This window comes from Ranitomeya imitator, chromosome 1 (genome assembly GCF_032444005.1).
Source record: "Ranitomeya imitator isolate aRanImi1 chromosome 1, aRanImi1.pri, whole genome shotgun sequence".
Taxonomy (NCBI): Eukaryota; Metazoa; Chordata; class Amphibia; order Anura; family Dendrobatidae; genus Ranitomeya; species Ranitomeya imitator.
This window is the reverse complement of record NC_091282.1, coordinates 1,214,205,806-1,214,224,620: the sequence shown is the minus strand read 5'-3', so window position 1 is coordinate 1,214,224,620 and position 18,815 is coordinate 1,214,205,806. Positions and strand designations below refer to the sequence as shown.

The window sequence follows — 18,815 nt, the reverse complement described above, 5'->3', positions numbered from 1 at the left end:
GCTCTTTCTTCTTGTACATGTCTCCTCCATGCCTCCCCACCATAAGTGATACTTGCTCTCCTCTTTCAGGGGCTCTTTCTTCTTGTACACGTCTCCTCCATGTCTCCCCACCATAAGGGATTCTCATTCTCCTCCTTCAGAGGCTCTTTCTTCTTGTACACGTCTCCTCCATGTCTCCCCACCATAAGGGATTCTCAATCTCCTCCTTCAGAGGCTCTTTCTTCTTGTACACGTCTCCTCCATGTCTCCCCACCATAAGGGATTCTCACTCTCCTCTTTCAGGGGCTCTTTCTTCTTGTACACGTCTCCTCCATGTCTCCCCACCATAAGGGATTCTCAATCTCCTCCTTCAGAGGCTCTTTCTTCTTGTACACGTCTCCTCCATGTCTCCCCACCATAAGGGATTCTCAATCTCCTCCTTCAGAGGCTCTTTCTTCTTGTACACATCTCCTCCATGCCTCCCCACCATAAGTGATACTCACTCTCCTCTTTCCTCTTACACATGTCTCCTCCATGCCTCCCCACCATAAGTGATACTTGCTCTCCTCTTTCAGGGGCTCTTTCTTCTTGTACACGTCTCCTCCATGTCTCCCCACCATAAGGGATTCTCAATCTCCTCCTTCAGAGGCTCTTTCTTCTTGTACACGTCTCCTCCATGTCTCCCCACCATAAGGGATTCTCACTCTCCTCTTTCAGGGGCTCTTTCTTCTTGTACACGTCTCCTCCATGTCTCCCCACCATAAGGGATTCTCATTTTCCTCCTGCAGGGGCTCTTTCTTCTTGTACACATCTCCTCCATGCCTCCCCACCATAAGTGATACTTGCTCTCCTATTTCAGGGGCTCTTTCTTCTTGTACACGTCTCCTCCATGTCTCCCCACCATAAGGGATTCTCAATCTCCTCCTTCAGAGGCTCTTTCTTCTTGTACACGTCTCCTCCATGTCTCCCCACCATAAGGGATTCTCAATCTCCTCCTTCAGAGGCTCTTTCTTCTTGTACACGTCTCCTCCATGTCTCCCCACCATAAGGGATTCTCACTCTCCTCTTTCAGGGGCTCTTTCTTCTTGTACACGTCTCCTCCATGTCTCCCCACCATAAGGGATTCTCAATCTCCTCCTTCAGAGGCTCTTTCTTCTTGTACACATCTCCTCCATGTCTCCCCACCATAAGGGATTCTCAATCTCCTCCTTCAGAGGCTCTTTCTTCTTGTACACATCTCCTCCATGCCTCCCCACCATAAGTGATACTCACTCTCCTCTTTCCTCTTACACACGTCTCCTCCATGTCTCCCCACCATAAGGGATTCTCAATCTCCTCCTTCAGAGGCTCTTTCTTCTTGTACACGTCTCCTCCATGTCTCCCCACCATAAGGGATTCTCACTCTCCTCTTTCAGGGGCTCTTTCTTCTTGTACACGTCTCCTCCATGTCTCCCCACCATAAGGGATTCTCAATCTCCTCCTTCAGAGGCTCTTTCTTCTTGTACACGTCTCCTCCATGTCTCCCCACCATAAGGGATTCTCACTCTCCTCTTTCAGGGGCTCTTTCTTCTTGTACACGTCTCCTCCATGTCTCCCCACCATAAGGGATTCTCATTCTCCTCCTGCAGGGGCTCTTTCTTCTTGTACACATCTCCTCCATGCCTCCCCACCATAAGTGATACTTGCTCTCCTCTTTCAGGGGCTCTTTCTTGTACACGTCTCCTCCATGTCTCCCCACCATAAGGGATTCTCAATCTCCTCCTTCAGAGGCTCTTTCTTCTTGTACACATCTCCTCCATGCCTCCCCACCATAAGTGATACTCACTCTCCTCTTTCCTCTTACACATGTCTCCTCCATGCCTCCCCACCATAAGTGATACTTGCTCTCCTCTTTCAGGGGCTCTTTCTTCTTGTACACGTCTCCTCCATGTCTCCCCACCATAAGGGATTCTCAATCTCCTCCTTCAGAGGCTCTTTCTTCTTGTACACGTCTCCTCCATGTCTCCCCACCATAAGGGATTCTCACTCTCCTCTTTCAGGGGCTCTTTCTTCTTGTACACGTCTCCTCCATGTCTCCCCACCATAAGGGATTCTCATTTTCCTCCTGCAGGGGCTCTTTCTTCTTGTACACATCTCCTCCATGCCTCCCCACCATAAGTGATACTTGCTCTCCTATTTCAGGGGCTCTTTCTTCTTGTACACGTCTCCTCCATGTCTCCCCACCATAAGGGATTCTCAATCTCCTCCTTCAGAGGCTCTTTCTTCTTGTACACGTCTCCTCCATGTCTCCCCACCATAAGGGATTCTCAATCTCCTCCTTCAGAGGCTCTTTCTTCTTGTACACGTCTCCTCCATGTCTCCCCACCATAAGGGATTCTCACTCTCCTCTTTCAGGGGCTCTTTCTTCTTGTACACGTCTCCTCCATGTCTCCCCACCATAAGGGATTCTCAATCTCCTCCTTCAGAGGCTCTTTCTTCTTGTACACATCTCCTCCATGCCTCCCCACCATAAGTGATACTCACTCTCCTCTTTCCTCTTACACACGTCTCCTCCATGTCTCCCCACCATAAGGGATTCTCAATCTCCTCCTTCAGAGGCTCTTTCTTCTTGTACACGTCTCCTCCATGTCTCCCCACCATAAGGGATTCTCACTCTCCTCTTTCAGGGGCTCTTTCTTCTTGTACACGTCTCCTCCATGTCTCCCCACCATAAGGGATTCTCAATCTCCTCCTTCAGAGGCTCTTTCTTCTTGTACACATCTCCTCCATGTCTCCCCACCATAAGGGATTTTCAATCTCCTCCTTCAGAGGCTCTTTCTTCTTGTACACATCTCCTCCATGCCTCCCCACCATAAGTGATACTCACTCTCCTCTTTCCTCTTACACACGTCTCCTCCATGTCTCCCCACCATAAGGGATTCTCAATCTCCTCCTTCAGAGGCTCTTTCTTCTTGTACACATCTCCTCCATGCCTCCCCACCATAAGTGATACTCACTCTCCTCTTTCCTCTTACACATGTCTCCTCCATGCCTCCCCACCATAAGTGATACTTGCTCTCCTCTTTCAGGGGCTCTTTCTTCTTGTACACGTCTCCTCCATGTCTCCCCACCATAAGGGATTCTCATTCTCCTCCTGCAGGGGCTCTTTCCTTCTCTACATATCTTTGTCTCACCCCTTTTGCACTGTTTCCTTTGCTTTTGCCTCCCACTTTGGGAATGACGTGGAAGGTCGGTTTATATTGCAGGCACAGCAACAGAAGGAATACGAGGAAGAGTTGAAGGGACGCTTTAGGCGCAGTCAATCCATTGAGATGGCCGCGGTGAGTGACTCCACAGAGTTAAGCCTTTCCACACTATATGGTGACCTCAGATACTCATCGATCACCCCACCTAATACAGAATCAGAAGATCATCCCGCTCTGTATAATTTCTGTTACTATATGGTGCCATAACAGGTGTACTGCACACATCACCCATCTCAGTCCATCTTAGTCAGGGTCAACAGGAACCATGGTATTGTCCATAATATTTCCACAGGAAGCTGCTGCTCTGGTGTCTGGCCGATCACTGCACCCGCGGGATTTCTTCCGTCAGCATGACCGTTCTGTGTCCACCTCCTTCTCGCCTCCATCCACACCTAGCTCCCCATCGAAAGCCTCCTCAGGTGAGTACCACCCTGGTGCTAAATGTATGATATCACATATGATATCACATAATGAACAGGCAGATGATGCTGGTTCATGTGACTACCGACACCCCTGCTCGCCATAGCAAAGAGCAGTGTGACCCTTGGGTCCCCTCCGTTATTGGCCTTTATAGTGATACTTCAGAAAGAGGGCCATGGTGGGAAAGGGGTATGTTGTCCTCCTGTGCGGAGTCGGTAGCCTTTGCAGGTCTTGATGTGCTTATTTTTTTTCTTTCAGGGTTCTTCCACAGGACGACGCCCCGTTATCAGCGCAGTGTGACAGAATCCATCCTGACACCAACGAGCAGGAGTCCAACCTTCTTCCAGGGTTTCCAAAAAAGAGATTCCTTCCAGGCCATTTCCCCCAGCATCCCTCAGCCGTGCTCCCCTGCCTTCATCTTTTCCAAGTCTCCTCTGCCAGGCCCATCTCCAAAGGTGGATTCCTTACCGTCATTTATACCTCCTCCGATAACTGCTTCTCGAGTGACCCCAACACAAATCATAGGAGGTCCTCCACCTCCTCACAGCTCCCACACCTCTCCTCCCAGACCCAGCTCCAGTGATGCACCCTTCAGAGCTGAATATGTAACCATTAGTCCAGCGGGGCACAGCGCTGACACCCTGGTCACCAATGTACAGGACAGACCCCACCATGAAGAATGCCATAGTGGGGAAGCTCCTGCCCGGTTAGGCGGTTTGTACCGAGCTGAACTGGTGCCAGTGGACTCTCCAGCAACGTCCCGTCCTGAGCAGCAGGAAGTCCCAAATAAAGCAGCAACAACTTTCTCAGGTGAAAGACTGACCGCAATAAAGGCCACAGTGTCGGTGTCCTCACCAGTGACAGAGATCGCATTCACTTACCCCTCACCGATCCCAGAGGCCAGAATATCTGCATCACCACTAAATACACAAACAGCAGTATCCATCCCTCCACCTGTTCTTCAGGATATTCCGTCAGTTACTCCATCTGCTGCAGAAGTTAAGACACCCTCTCTAACTGGACAGGTCTTGTCTTCTGCTTTGATCTCTCAAGATAGGACCTTAAACGTCAATTCTCTCACTAATGAAACCGCCCTGTCCACCGACTCGTATGAACCCAAGATGTCTATTGGATCGACATCTCTGGTGTCTTTGTTAGCTCCAATTCCTTACACTCCCTATTCATCTACTAGAGCTTCAGTCTTACCAATATCTGCCCGCCCACTTATTGACAGTGTTCATGGGTATCAGCCACATGTTCCACATGTCACAGAGGCTTTACCAGTCTTCACTTCCATCCTGTCAGAAAGACTACCTAAACCTCAGCCCGGTCTGACTCAAACAGAAGCTCCACTAGTGGTCCCTCTGCCATTATTGGATTCCCTTCCTGTCTGTAAGTCTTCTACACCTCAGCCCACGTATGACCACATTGACCTTCCAGAATCTTTAACTCAGTCTATGGTTCTTCCTGTGACAGTCTCATCAGACTATCAACCAAACCCCAATATTCCTTTACCATATTCTTCCTCCACATCCTCCAGCCTTCCCAGCAGGAACTCACCACAGTCTGAAGCAAGCCTTGATAATCCTTTACCGTGGTCTTCTACAGCCTCCAGCCTTCCCAGCAGAAGCTCACCACAATCTGAGCCAAGCCACGAAATTCTTCTACCGTGGTCGTCTTCAGTATCCTCCAGCCTTATCAGCAGAAGCTCCCCACAATCTGAAGTGAGCAACAATATTACTCTTCCATGTTCTTCGTGCCTTCCCAGTAGCAGCTCACAATCTGAACTAAGCACCGATATTCCTCTACCATTGTCTTCTTCCACATCCTCCAGCCTTCCCAGCAGGAGCTCCCCACAATCTGAACTGAGCAACAATATTACTCTACAATGTTCTTCCTCCACATCTTCCAGCCTTCCCAGTATGAGCTTACCACAATCTATACCAACCACCGATATTCCTCTACCATGTTCTTCCACATCTTCCAGCAGAAACTCAACACAATCTGAACTAAGCACTGATATTCCTCTCCAATGGTCTTCTTCCACATCCTCCATCCTTGCCAGCAAGGGCTTACCACAGTCTGAATCCAGCAATAATCAAACCAAAGTGTTGTCTCCTGATGAGAGTCAGCCCAATAATATCATTAGTGACGATCTACTTCTCGAGTCATTGTCAGTATCTCTACCCATTGCTTTTCAGTCCTCATCTGAATTACAACCATGTCATATCCAAGTTGATAGTCCAACCATAGGCTCTCCAACAGAATTTTTGTCCCTTGCTGAGTCTCAGCTCTATAATCAAAATAGTGATCCTCAATTGCTGGAATATCCTCCTGAATTTCTTTCTTGTGACATTGGAATCTCAGCCGAGTCTGACCCTAATAATATCCAAACAGATATTCTCATAACACAATCTTCATCCTCAACCATTCCCATTAATATTTCAGCTGAATTTCAATCAAAGCCTTTACTTATACCTAATGGATTTCCAGTAAGTAACATCCAGGATAATATTCCATTAGTAAAGCCTCTGTCTTCATCCTTTATCAACGAGCGCTCAACGGACGCACAATCAAATAATATTGTAGCTGATAATCCATTAATAAAGCCCACACTGGGATCTTCAGGACCACAGGACCGTAGAAGTATCCAAGATGATATTCCATTAATGGAGCCTCTATTTAGATCTTTATCCTCTCATCCTGAAAGCTCATCTGAACCTCCATTATTTAATACCCAAGATGAGTCTTTACTGGAACCCCAATCCTTTTCCAATGAAGGCTACTCTGGACCTGACCTCTCAATATTAGAGCCTCCACCTGAATCTTCAGCTTTTCCATCTAAGAACTTAACCGAACCTCAATTAAGTAATATTCAAGTGGAGTCTTTAGCAGCACCATCAACCATTACCACCTCCACTGACTCTACTGGACCAAGTGTCCAAGCTGATATTCCATTAATAGAACCCTTACCTGAATCTTTACCTCTGACTCCTGAGGGCTTAACCAAACCTCCATTAATTAACGTCCAAGCTGAGCCTTCATGTAAACCCCCATCCACTACCACTGCAGTCTGCTCTGCACCTCAACTAAATAACCAAGCTTACATGCCATTAATCAAACCTCTTTCTGTATCTTCATCCATTCTTCCTGGGAGCTTAGCAGAACCTCAATCAAATAATATCCAATCTCAGTCTTTAGCTGAACTCCCATTTATTACCAACGGAGATTACCCTGGACTTCAACTATATAAAGACGAAGCAGACATTCCATTAGCAGAGCCTTTGCCTGTTTCTTCAGTCCTTGCCATTGAGAGATCTTCTGGACCTCAGTCAAATAATATTGAAGCTGATTCTTTACCTGCCCCCCCAATGCGTTCCACTGCCGACTCTCCTGGACCTCAGCTAAATAATGTACAAACTGAGCCTTTACCACAATCAACCCCTGTTACCAATGAAGGCTCTGCTGGATGTCAACTAAATATTGTCAGAGCTGATACTGCATTAGAGGAGGTTTCACTCGGTTCCCCATCCTTTCCCACCAAGAGCTCAACAGAACCTCAGATTTATGGTATGCCAGAATCCTCAACTTGTACCTCTACCAAGAGTCCTAGAGATCCTCACTTGAATACTATCCAAGCAGATATTCAATTATTGGAGTCCTCCCCTGTTTTATTATTTGCATCTGAACCTATCGCTCTATCTCCAGAGTCTTCTCTTTTATCAATTCAATCCACAAGCTCATCGGAGTCTCATCCAAGTGATGTTCGAGCTGACAATCCACTAATGGGTTCTTCACCTCTACCCACTGAACACTACTACGAATCTCAGCCCAATAGAGGGCCAACTGACATACAACAAGCAGAAGTCTTACCCAGATCTTCACCTCTACCCACTGAACACTACTACGAATCTCAGCCCAATAGAGGGCCAACTGACATACAACCAGCAGAAGTCTTACCCAGATCTTCACCTCAACACACTGAGGACTGCTACGAATCTCAGCCCAATAGAGGGCCAACTGACATACAACAAGCAGAAGTCTTACCCAGATCTTCACCTCTACCCACTGAACACTACTACGAATCTCAGCCCAATAGAGGGCCAACTGACATACAACAAGCAGAAGTCTTACCCAGATCTTCACCTCAACACACTGAGGACTGCTACGAATCTCAGCCCAATAGAGGGCCAACTGACATACAACAAGCAGAAGTCTTACCCAGATCTTCACCTCTACCCACTGAACACTACTACGAATCTCAGCCCAATAGAGGGCCAACTGACGTACAACAAGCAGAAATCTTACCCAGATCTTCACCTCAACCCACTGAGGACTGCTCCAAATTTCAACGCACTGATATCCAAACTGACATACAGCTAGCAGAAATCTTACTCAGATCTTCAATCCTACCAGCTGAGCACTACTCCGAATCTCGGCCCAGCAGAGAGCAAATTGTCATACAGCAAGCAGAAGTCTTACCCAAATCTTCACCTCTACCTTTTGAGGACTACTCCAACTCTCAATCCATTGATATCCAAAATGACATACAGCAAGCAGAGCTCCTACCTATACCTGCATCCTTGCCCACTGAAGGTTCTTTTGAAACTCAGCTCAATAGTATACAAACTGGCACACAGATAGAAGAGCAGCTACATTTATCTTACTCTTTACCCCCTAAGGGTTCCTCTGAGTCGCAAACAATTATGCAAACTGATATACAGCAAGCAGAGGTCTTACATATACCTTTATCCATCCCATCAGCGGGTTCCACCGAATCTCAACCTAATGATATTCAGTTAGCAGAGCTCCTACCTACATTCTCATCTTTACCCAATGAAGACTCCTCCATACCTCAGTCCAATAATATACAAAGTGATATACTGCAAACAGAGGTCATACTTCTAACTTCATACATTCCCACAGAAAGTTCTGCGGACCTGAATGATGTCCAGCCTGACAATGTGTTAGGGCACACTTTACCTCTTTCTACTGAAAGCTCAGCTGAGTGTCACATCATTCAAGTAGACATTCCAGTGCTAGAAGGATCATCTCCATCTTCTCTCTTGACCACCGATCATTCCTCTGATTCACATGCCAGTAGTAACAGAAAAGATGTTCAATCACCGGAGTTTATGGCTGCAGCTCCTTCTACTGAGAACTCACCAGAATCTCAGGAAAATGACAGTCTAGTACATGATTCTTCATCTGTCCCCATTGATGGCTTCTTGGATCTTCAACTAAATAATGTGGAAGCTGACGTTCCACCACAAAAGCCTCCCCCAGCACCACCAACAGAGGCTCAACCCGATTATGTCCAAACGGGCCTTTCAGTGACTGAGTTTATATTTGTAGAAGAGTCTTCACCCATCACCACTGATGGTTCCCCTGAACCTTTACCACATAAGGTTCAGGAAGATTCTCCATTCATAGAGACTTCTTTGCTTCCTTCACCTCCTTCCACTGAGAATATCCCGGATGCCCAGCTATTTAACACTAATGAAAACTGCACTCCATTACTCTGCATTCCCAGTGATGAATCTCTGCCTGATATTTTAACAAGTGAGGGAGCACTATCAGAATCGCCAACAGTGACTACCTGCCCTTTCAGCAACACACCAGGCTCTGTTTCTAAACCAAATGATGGACAGTCTCTACCCATCGCTCTTATAGAAGAAGTTCTCCACAATCAGTTTCTACCTCCTCGCCATCCCTCTGAAAGCTCACCTGCATCGCCTATAAGAAGTTCATCTTCCTTATCTGAAATTGTGTATGCTGAGAAAGTTGTTCTGGTCGAAGACCCTCACCCAGGTAGCCCTCCAGTTAATGGAAATTTGATTGCACTCGAGTCTGTGCCAACAATTAGTCCTGGTGAACTTGAGGTGAAGCCTTTAAGCCATGTTATAAATATTGAGGAAGTCATAGCCATCCATGATGTGTTGTCTTCCAATAACATCACTGTAGATGAAGATCCACCGTCTGACTCCAAACTTCTTCACAAGCCGCTCACCAGTAACTCTTCTGAAGCTTTGCTTTGATCTGCAGATAGCACTTAACCTGGACTTGGAGAATAATACAGGTAATTAACCACCTTGTCATGGGCTTCTGAGGTCATTTGACTTATTTGTCCTTGTCCTACTCACACAAGACATTGGGGTTAATGTTTTCGGGAAACATGAACTTAAGGACACTGTACTGTTAGGTGCACGTTTCTTATAGTTATCCTGTTTCTCCCTTTCCTCAGTTTCTTCCTTTTTTCCAATTTCTCGTACACCCAGTCAGATAGTGCCCTATAGTTAGAAAATTATCATGGTAGGATGGAGACAGATTATGTGGAATAGAACTGACTGGTGAATTATCTTTTATTACAGATTTCGTGACTTAGGTGACAATGTCCAGTGTAAGAATAAGCTCCAAGTATTGTTTGTCTGTGACATGGTGTTATCACCAATGAAGGAGATGCCTTAAGTAACTAACATGAAAATTTCTCCGAATCACCTCCCCTATCGCGACACCTCTAGCTGCTTAACTTTCACCAGCCATGAAGACATTTCCAGTCACTGACCACCCATCAACCTACTAAACACCCTAATTTGGCACTCATCATGAATCAGAAGACACCTTCAGCAATTGTCACATAGTAGTCAAGAACAAGCTTGCAGTCACTGAGCACCTATCCACCAAGAAGACACCTACAGTCCTTTGGATCCATCCACCAAGAAGACACCTACAGTCCTTTGGATTCATCTACCAAGAAGACATCTATAGTCCTTCAGACCCATCAGTCAAGAATATGCCTCTAGTTAATGACTGCCATAAAAAGATGGTATTTCCAGTAATAGACACCCATCAATCAGGACATTTCTAGCTAACATCCATTAACCAAGAGAAGATCTACAAAAAACATCTTCACTAATTGGGCCCTCATGAATTAGTAGACACCTCTAGTCACTGAGTACCCAACAACTAAAAAGACCCTTCCAGACATGGACATTCATCAATCAAGAATATAGCTCCAGTTTTTAGGAACTAATCAATCAAGATACTTGATGTTATTGATATTCCGTCAATCAAGAAAAGATCTTGTTTTTTTTATCACCTATTAACCAAGAAGACACCTTTAGTGATAGACCCCTGCAGTCACTAAATACACAGCAAGAAGATGCCTCTAATTTATGTTCAATCTTCTAATTTATGTTCACGTCTTAGACATTTCTAATCATTTACTCCCATTAAGTCAATGATGATGCGTGCCCCTCATGTCTTACACTCTGGAGGGCTGCGCCTATCACAAGGGCACACGTATGGTCAACAATTCAGGACTTAATGTCACATCATTACAGAGCAGGACCCTCTACCATCAACAGTTTGTTTATACCAGCGTCGTTCATTTGTAATGTCTCTTCATCACGTGTTAATGGCACCATCACATGGTCGCATAATGGAGTTGCCATTATGATGGCAGAATCACATGATTACAACATGGCACTATCACTGTCTCGTTATGAGGGACTGGCACATCTCAAAGTTACATGATAAAGGGGTTGACACCATCATTGTCACATAATGAAGAGACGGCACTACCACATGATAAGTATGTGGTACTGTCACTGTCACATTTTGATGAGATGGCACATAACAGGATGAGGGGATGGCACAGTCACACGATGGGTTGGCGCGGTCAGTTACATGATAAGCTTGCACTGTCACAATCAGATGGCGTAGTCACATGATGATGGCTTGCCACGGGCCCAGGATGAGGAGATGGCACAGTAAGGGGAAGGCACGGTGACAGGATGAGAAGATGGCGCTGTGATAAGCTCAGGATGGCATGATTACAGGGTGAGGGGACGGTATGGTCAAAGGATGAGGAGATGGCACAGTTATAGGCTGAGGGGATGACAGTGATAGGCTGAGGGGATGACACGGTCACATGGTGAGGAGATGGAACTACAATATGCTGAGGGGATTACACGGTCACAGGGTGAGGAGATGGCACTATGATAGGCTGAGGGGATGGCACGGTGATAGGCTGAGGGGATGGCACTGTGATAGGCTGAGGGGATGGTACGGTCACAGGTTGAGAAGATGGCACTATGATAGGCTGAGGGGATGGCACGGTCACAGGATGAGAAGATGGCACTGTGATAGGCTGAGGGGATGGCACTGGTAGGCTGAGGGGATGGCACTGTGATAGGCTGAGGGGATGGCACGGTCACAGGATGAGAAGATGGCACTATGATAGGCTGAGGGGATGGCACTGTGATAGGCTGAGGGGATGGCACTATGATAGGCTGAGGGGATGGCACTGTGATAGGCTGAGGGGATGGCACGGTCACAGGATGAGAAGATGGCACTATGATAGGCTGAGGGGATGGCACTGTGATAGGCTGAGGGGATGGCACGGTCACAGGATGAGAAGATGGCACTATGATAGGCTGAGGGGATGGCACAGTCACAGGATGAGAAGATGGCGCTATGATGGGCTGGCACAGTGATAGGCTGAGGGGATGCCATGGTCACATGTATGGTGTGGCTGGTTCACACTAAGCTTTGTGGATGTTTCGCGGAGCTGCTTCTGGGATAAACTCTCTGGAGACCAAACGTTCTATGTCACATATATATATATATATCCTATCACTAATCTTGTATAATCTGCCGGTAGAGATGAATAAATGCACAGTGTGGTATCACTCTGATGCTCGGCTGACTGCAGTGTTCTTGGATGATTCATGTGTGAACCTCCATGTCCTCGATCTCGACCATATCCACATTTGTGACTGATAGCATTGCCGCCAGTTCTGTGGCTCAGTCCATGAAGCGTTTGGGAGGGAGGACCCCCGAAATGATGAGGGACAAACCGAGGAAGCCTGAGAGCACTGAGGCGTCCAGGGAGAAGAGAGGAAGCGATTCTTCATAGTGGAAAGGTGTAAGCGAAGAGCAGCAGAAATACAAGGGGGTACTGTGCCGCTAGTGCCGACATCTACAGTGGCGGCCATAAACAAAGAATCTTCACGAGCTGCACGGTCGCCATTTATTGACATATAATACTCTGTTAGTAGATATATTCTGTTAGCAGATATTTGGTTAGGCTGTTTCCATGATAAAGCTTTTATCCCACCCAGAACCCTGTACCAAGACCATGACTGGTACAGTCCCCCATAAGCATCAAAATTGCTCAGTATGGGCTACGAGGATTACAGGCCTCATACCACGCTCAATGCTGCAGTAGGAGGCGACAACGTCAGGCCTCATGCCTCCATCACTGCAGTCAGAGGAGCAGATTCCATGATCATACCAAGCTCCCTGCAGTAGGTGACAACATAGAAAAAAGAGGCTAGAAGCCAGCTCACCGATCCTGAAGAGAAGCACGGAACCCGTCCTGATGAGACGTGGGAATATACAGAAAACAAGAAGAATATTCCAGCTTGCTCTTGATAAAATGTAAAACTTTAATCCAAATGGTTAAAATAACAGTACATGCTCCTGGGACCCACCATGAACCCCTGAGGGAGAGCGACGCGTTTCGACTGCGACAGCAGTCTTTATCCAAGCTAGTCTATCCGGTGTCGACACCGGTATAAAAGGACCCAAATACCAATGAAAAGTCTTACACAAATCACGCGATCCAAGGTCCTAAAATGTGAGTACTAAAATCAAAAAGACGTATATACAATTCAACAAATAAAGCAAAAAAATGTACAAAATATATATTACATGCCAAAAAAATAAAACCATAAACAGTGAATTAACAGTTGCTGCAATATGACAAATATTAATAGTGAAACATAATTTCGTTTTTACGATTGAGGCCGTCAGGAAACCTAGTGCCCAATATAAAAATCCAATAAGCCTCGCGGGTAAGTAGAATTCTATGCAAATCACCGCCGCGATGTGGTTTAATTATTCTTTCTATACCAGTAACCCGAAAAGAAGAAGTGTCACGTGAATGCTGGTCAACAAAATGTTTGGCTGCAGAAGAAATGTTACGATTAGTATTTCTTATGTTAGATATGTCGTACAAATGCTCCGAAATGCGATTTTTTAATTTAACTAATCCCAAACTGTTCTTCAACTATATCAATAGTAAAAGAATAAAAACTGAAAATGTAGGCCCATTAAAAAATAATGAGGAAAGAATGGTTGTAGATGACGAGGAAAAAGCTAACATATTAAACACCTTCTTCTCCACGATATTCACGGTGGAAAATGAAATGCTAGGTGAAATCCCAAGAAACAATGAAAACCCTATATTAAGGGTCACCAATCTAACCCAAGAAGAGGTGCGAAACCGGCTAAATAAGATTAAAATAGATAAATCTCCGGGTCCGGATGGCATACACCCACGAGTACTAAGAGAACTAAGTAATGTAATAGATAAACCATTATTTCTTATTTTTAGTGACTCTATAGTGACAGGGTCTGTTCCGCAGGACTGGCGCATAGCAAATGTGGTGCCAATATTCAAAAAGGGCTCTAAAAGTGAACCTGGAAATTATAGGCCAGTAAGTCTAACCTCTATTGTTGGTAAAATATGTGAAGGGTTTCTGAGGGATGTTATTCTGGATTATCTCAATGAGAATAACTGTTTAACTCCATATCAGCATGGGTTTATGAGAAATCGCTCCTGTCAAACCAATCTAATCAGTTTTTATGAAGAGGTAAGCTATAGACTGGACCACGGTGAGTCATTGGACGTGGTATATCTCGATTTTTCCAAAGCGTTTGATACCGTGCCGCACAAGAGGTTGGTACACAAAATGAGAATGCTTGGTCTGGGGGAAAATGTGTGTAAATGGGTTAGTAACTGGCTTAGTGATAGAAAGCAGAGGGTGGTTATAAATGGTATAGTCTCTAACTGGGTCGCTGTGACCAGTGGGGTACCGCAGGGGTCGGTATTGGGACCTGTTCTCTTCAACATATTCATTAATGATCTGGTAGAAGGTTTACACAGTAAAATATCGATATTTGCAGATGATACAAAACTATGTAAAGCAGTTAATACAAGAGAAGATAGTATTCTGCTACAGATGGATCTGGATAAGTTGGAAACTTGGGCTGAAAGGTGGCAGACGAGGTTTAACAATGATAAATGTAAGGTTATACACATGGGAAGAAGGAATCAATGTCACCATTACACACTGAACGGGAAACCACTGGGTAAATCTGACAGGGAGAAGGACTTGGGGATCCTAGTTAATGATAAACTTACCTGGAGCAGCCAGTGCCAGGCAGCAGCTGCCAAGGCAAACAGGATCATGGGGTGCATTAAAAGAGGTCTGGATACACATGATGAGAGCATTATACTGCCTCTGTACAAATCCCTAGTTAGACCGCACATGGAGTACTGTGTCCAGTTTTGGGCACCGGTGCTCAGGAAGGATATAATGGAACTAGAGAGAGTACAAAGGAGGGCAACAAAATTAATAAAGGGGATGGGAGAACTACAATACCCAGATAGATTAGCGAAATTAGGATTATTTAGTCTAGAAAAAAGACGACTGAGGGGCGATCTAATAACCATGTATAAGTATATAAGGGGACAATACAAATATCTCGCTGAGGATCTGTTTATACCAAGGAAGGTGACGGGCACAAGGGGGCATTCTTTGCGTCTGGAGGAGAGAAGGTTTTTCCACCAACATAGAAGAGGATTCTTTACTGTTAGGGCAGTGAGAATCTGGAATTGCTTGCCTGAGGAGGTGGTGATGGCGAACTCAGTCGAGGGGTTCAAGAGAGGCCTGGATGTCTTCCTGGAGCAGAACAATATTGTATCATACAATTATTAGGTTCTGTAGAAGGACGTAGATCTGGGTATTTATTATGATGGAATATAGGCTGAACTGGATGGACAAATGTCTTTTTTCGGCCTTACTAACTATGTTACTATGTTACTATGTAATTTGTGTATGGTGCAACCTACATATGATTTGTTACATGCAACACAATCAATTTTATACACTGCAAAACGAGTGTTGCAATTGATGAACCCTTGTATGTGAAAAATATTTGTGTTATTATAGTCACTATAGGATTTAGTTGTAATCATATGTTTGCAGGTAGAACAATTAAGTACATTACATTTGTAACTACCTTTACAACTTAGCCAAGTTGTTTGCGATTTATTCGAGACAAACATGCTAGGTGACAAGATATTCCAACAAGCAAGCGGATTTTATAAAAGTTCCTCATCCTGTCACACCAATTTTATGAAGAGGTAAGCTATAGGCTGGACCACGGTGAGTCATTGGACGTGGTATATCTCGATTTTTCCAAAGCGTTTGATACCGTGCCGCACAAGAGGTTGGTACACAAAATGAGAATGCTTGGTCTGGGGGAAATTGTGTGTAAATGGGTTAGTAACTGGCTTAGTGATAGAAAGCAGAGGGTGGTTATAAATGGTATAGTCTCTAACTGGGTCGCTGTGACCAGTGGGGACCGCAGGGGTCAGTATTGGGACCTGTTCTCTTCAACATATTCATTAATGATCTGGTAGAAGGTTTACACAGTAAAATATCGATATTTGCAGATGATACAAAACTATGTAAAGCAGTTAATACAAGAGAAGATAGTATTCTGCTACAGATGGATCTGGATAAGTTGGAAACTTGGGCTGAAAGGTGGCAGATGAGGTTTAACAATGATAAATGTAAGGTTATACACATGGGAAGAAGGAATCAATGTCACCATTACACACTGAATGGGAAACCACTGGGTAAATCTGACAGGGAGAAGGACTTGGGGATCCTAGTTAATGATAAACTTACCTGGAGCAGCCAGTGCCAGGCAGCAGCTGCCAAGGCAAACAGGATCATGGGGTGCATTAAAAGAGGCCTGGATACACATGATGAGAGCATTATACTGCCTCTGTACAAATCCCTAGTTAGACCGCACATGGAGCACTGTGTCCAGTTTTGGGCACCGGTGCTCAGGAAGGATATAATGGAACTAGAGAGAGTACAAAGGAGGGCAACAAAATTAATAAAGGGGATGGGAGAACTACAATACCCAGATAGATTAGCGAAATTAGGATTATTTAGTCTAGAAAAAAGACGACTGAGGGGCGATCTAATAACCATGTATAAGTATATAAGGGGACAATACAAATATCTCGCTGAGGATCTGTTTATACCAAGGAAGGTGACGGGCACAAGGGGGCACTCTTTGCGTCTGGAGGAGAGAAGGTTTTTCCACCAACATAGAAGAGGATTCTTTACTGTTAGGGCAGTGAGAATCTGGAATTGCTTGCCTGAGGAGGTGGTGATGGCGAACTCAGTCGAGGGGTTCAAGAGAGGCCTGGATGTCTTCCTGGAGCAGAACAATATTGTATCATACAATTATTAGGTTCTGTAGAAGGACGTAGATCTGGGTATTTATTATGATGGAATATAGGCTGAACTGGATGGACAAATGTCTTTTTTCGGCCTTACTAACTATGTTACTATGTTACTATGTAATTATTCGTAACATTTCTTCTGCAGCCAAACATTTTGTTGACCAGCATTCACGTGATACTTCTTATTTTCGGTTACTGGTATAGAAAGAATATTCAAATCACATCGCGGTGGTGATATGCATAGAATTCTACTTACCCGCGAGGCTTATTGGATTTTTATATTGGGCACTAGGTTTCCTGACAAGGAAAGCAGAGAAAGAGACAAAAGGAGCTGAGAAACGGACAGAATCATCTGAGAAAGAGACAGAAGGAGCTGAGTAAGGGACATAAAAGGTAGGAAGAACAGACAGAGTGGAAGAAGGAACAGAGAAAGAACAAGAAGGAAAGGAGAAAAGGAATGGAGGAGCAGAGAAAAGGACAAGATGAGCTGAGAAAGGGCACAGGAAAGAAAAAGTGGAGAAAAGACAAAAAGAGCAGAGAAAGACAGAATCATCTGAGAAAGAGATAGAAGGAGCTGAGAAAGGAAAAGAGGAGAAAGAAGAGAAGCAGGAGAGAAAAAGAAATAGGAAAAACCCAATGTGGCTAAACAGAGAAGTAAAAGGGGCAATTATCAGTAAAAAGAAAGTATTTGCACTACTAAAGCAGAATGGCACCGCTGAAGATCGAAAAAACTATAGGGAGAAAAATACGTTATCTAAAAAACTAATTAAAGCTGCCAAAAAAGGAAACAGAGAAGCACATTGCTAAGGAGAGTAAAACTAATCCCAAACTGTTTTTCAACTACAGTGTGTCCGTAAAGTCATGGTGCACTTTTGACCAGTCACTCGAAAGCAACAAAAAATGATAGAAATGTGAAATCTGCTCCAAATAAAAGAAAAATTCTCCCAGTTTCATACCTATTCAGTGCAGTTCGATGTGGGCTCCATTTGTTGCCCTATACACATCCAAATGATAGTGAAGTTCTTGCCACACATGGGTAAGGCTGGGTTCACATTGCGTTGGGCGCGTCCGTACATACGCAAATTAAAAAATCGCATTTCGGAGCATTTGTACGACATATCTAACATAAGAAATACTAATCGTAACATTTCTTCTGCAGCCAAACATTTTGTTGACCAGCATTCACGTGACACTTCTTCATTTCGAGTTACTGGTATAGAAAGAATAATTAAACCACATCGCGGCGGTGATTTGCATAGAATTCTACTTACCCGCGAGGCTTATTGGATTTTTATATTGGGCACTAGGTTTCCTGACGGCCTCAATCGTAAAAACGAAATTATGTTTCACTATTAATATTTGTCATATTGCAGCAACTGTTAATTCATTGTTATTGTTTTATTTTTTTGGCATGTAATATATATTTTGTATATTTTTTTGCTTTATTTGTTGAATTGTATATATGTCTTTTTGATTTTAGTACTCACATTTTAGGACCTTGGATCGCGTGATTTGTGTAAGACTTTTCATTGGTATTTGGGTCCTTTTATACCGGTGTCGACACCAGATAGACTAGCTTGGATAAAGACTGCTGTCGCAGTCGAAACGCGTCGCTCTCCCTCACGGGGTTCATGGTGGGTCCCAGGAGCATGTACTGTTATTTTAACCATTTGGATTAAAATTTTACATTTTATCAAGAGCAAGCTGGAATATTCTTGTTTTCAGTAGGTGACAACACCGGGCCTCTCTCCCTGCAGTAGGAGGGGATGCCTCCGGGCCTCATACCAAGCTCCCTGCAGTAGGAGGCGAAAACACCAAGCCTCTGTCCCTGCAAT

General features: G+C 44.7%; 1 protein-coding gene across 1 annotated transcript in view; it reads left to right on the top strand.

Annotated features, from left to right (window-relative positions):
* Positions 1 to 12,354, top strand: part of LOC138657309 (mucin-6-like) — a 66,811-nt gene extending 54,457 nt beyond the window's left edge. The window contains exons 9-12 of the mRNA XM_069745015.1: positions 3,225 to 3,299; positions 3,517 to 3,643; positions 3,903 to 9,723; positions 10,016 to 12,354. Of these exons, the coding sequence (XP_069601116.1) occupies positions 3,225 to 3,299; positions 3,517 to 3,643; positions 3,903 to 9,682 (5,982 nt within the window). The 3' untranslated portion in view covers positions 9,683 to 9,723; positions 10,016 to 12,354. The remainder of the gene's footprint in view (positions 1 to 3,224; positions 3,300 to 3,516; positions 3,644 to 3,902; positions 9,724 to 10,015) is intronic.
* Positions 12,355 to 18,815: the final 6,461 nt, after the last annotated feature.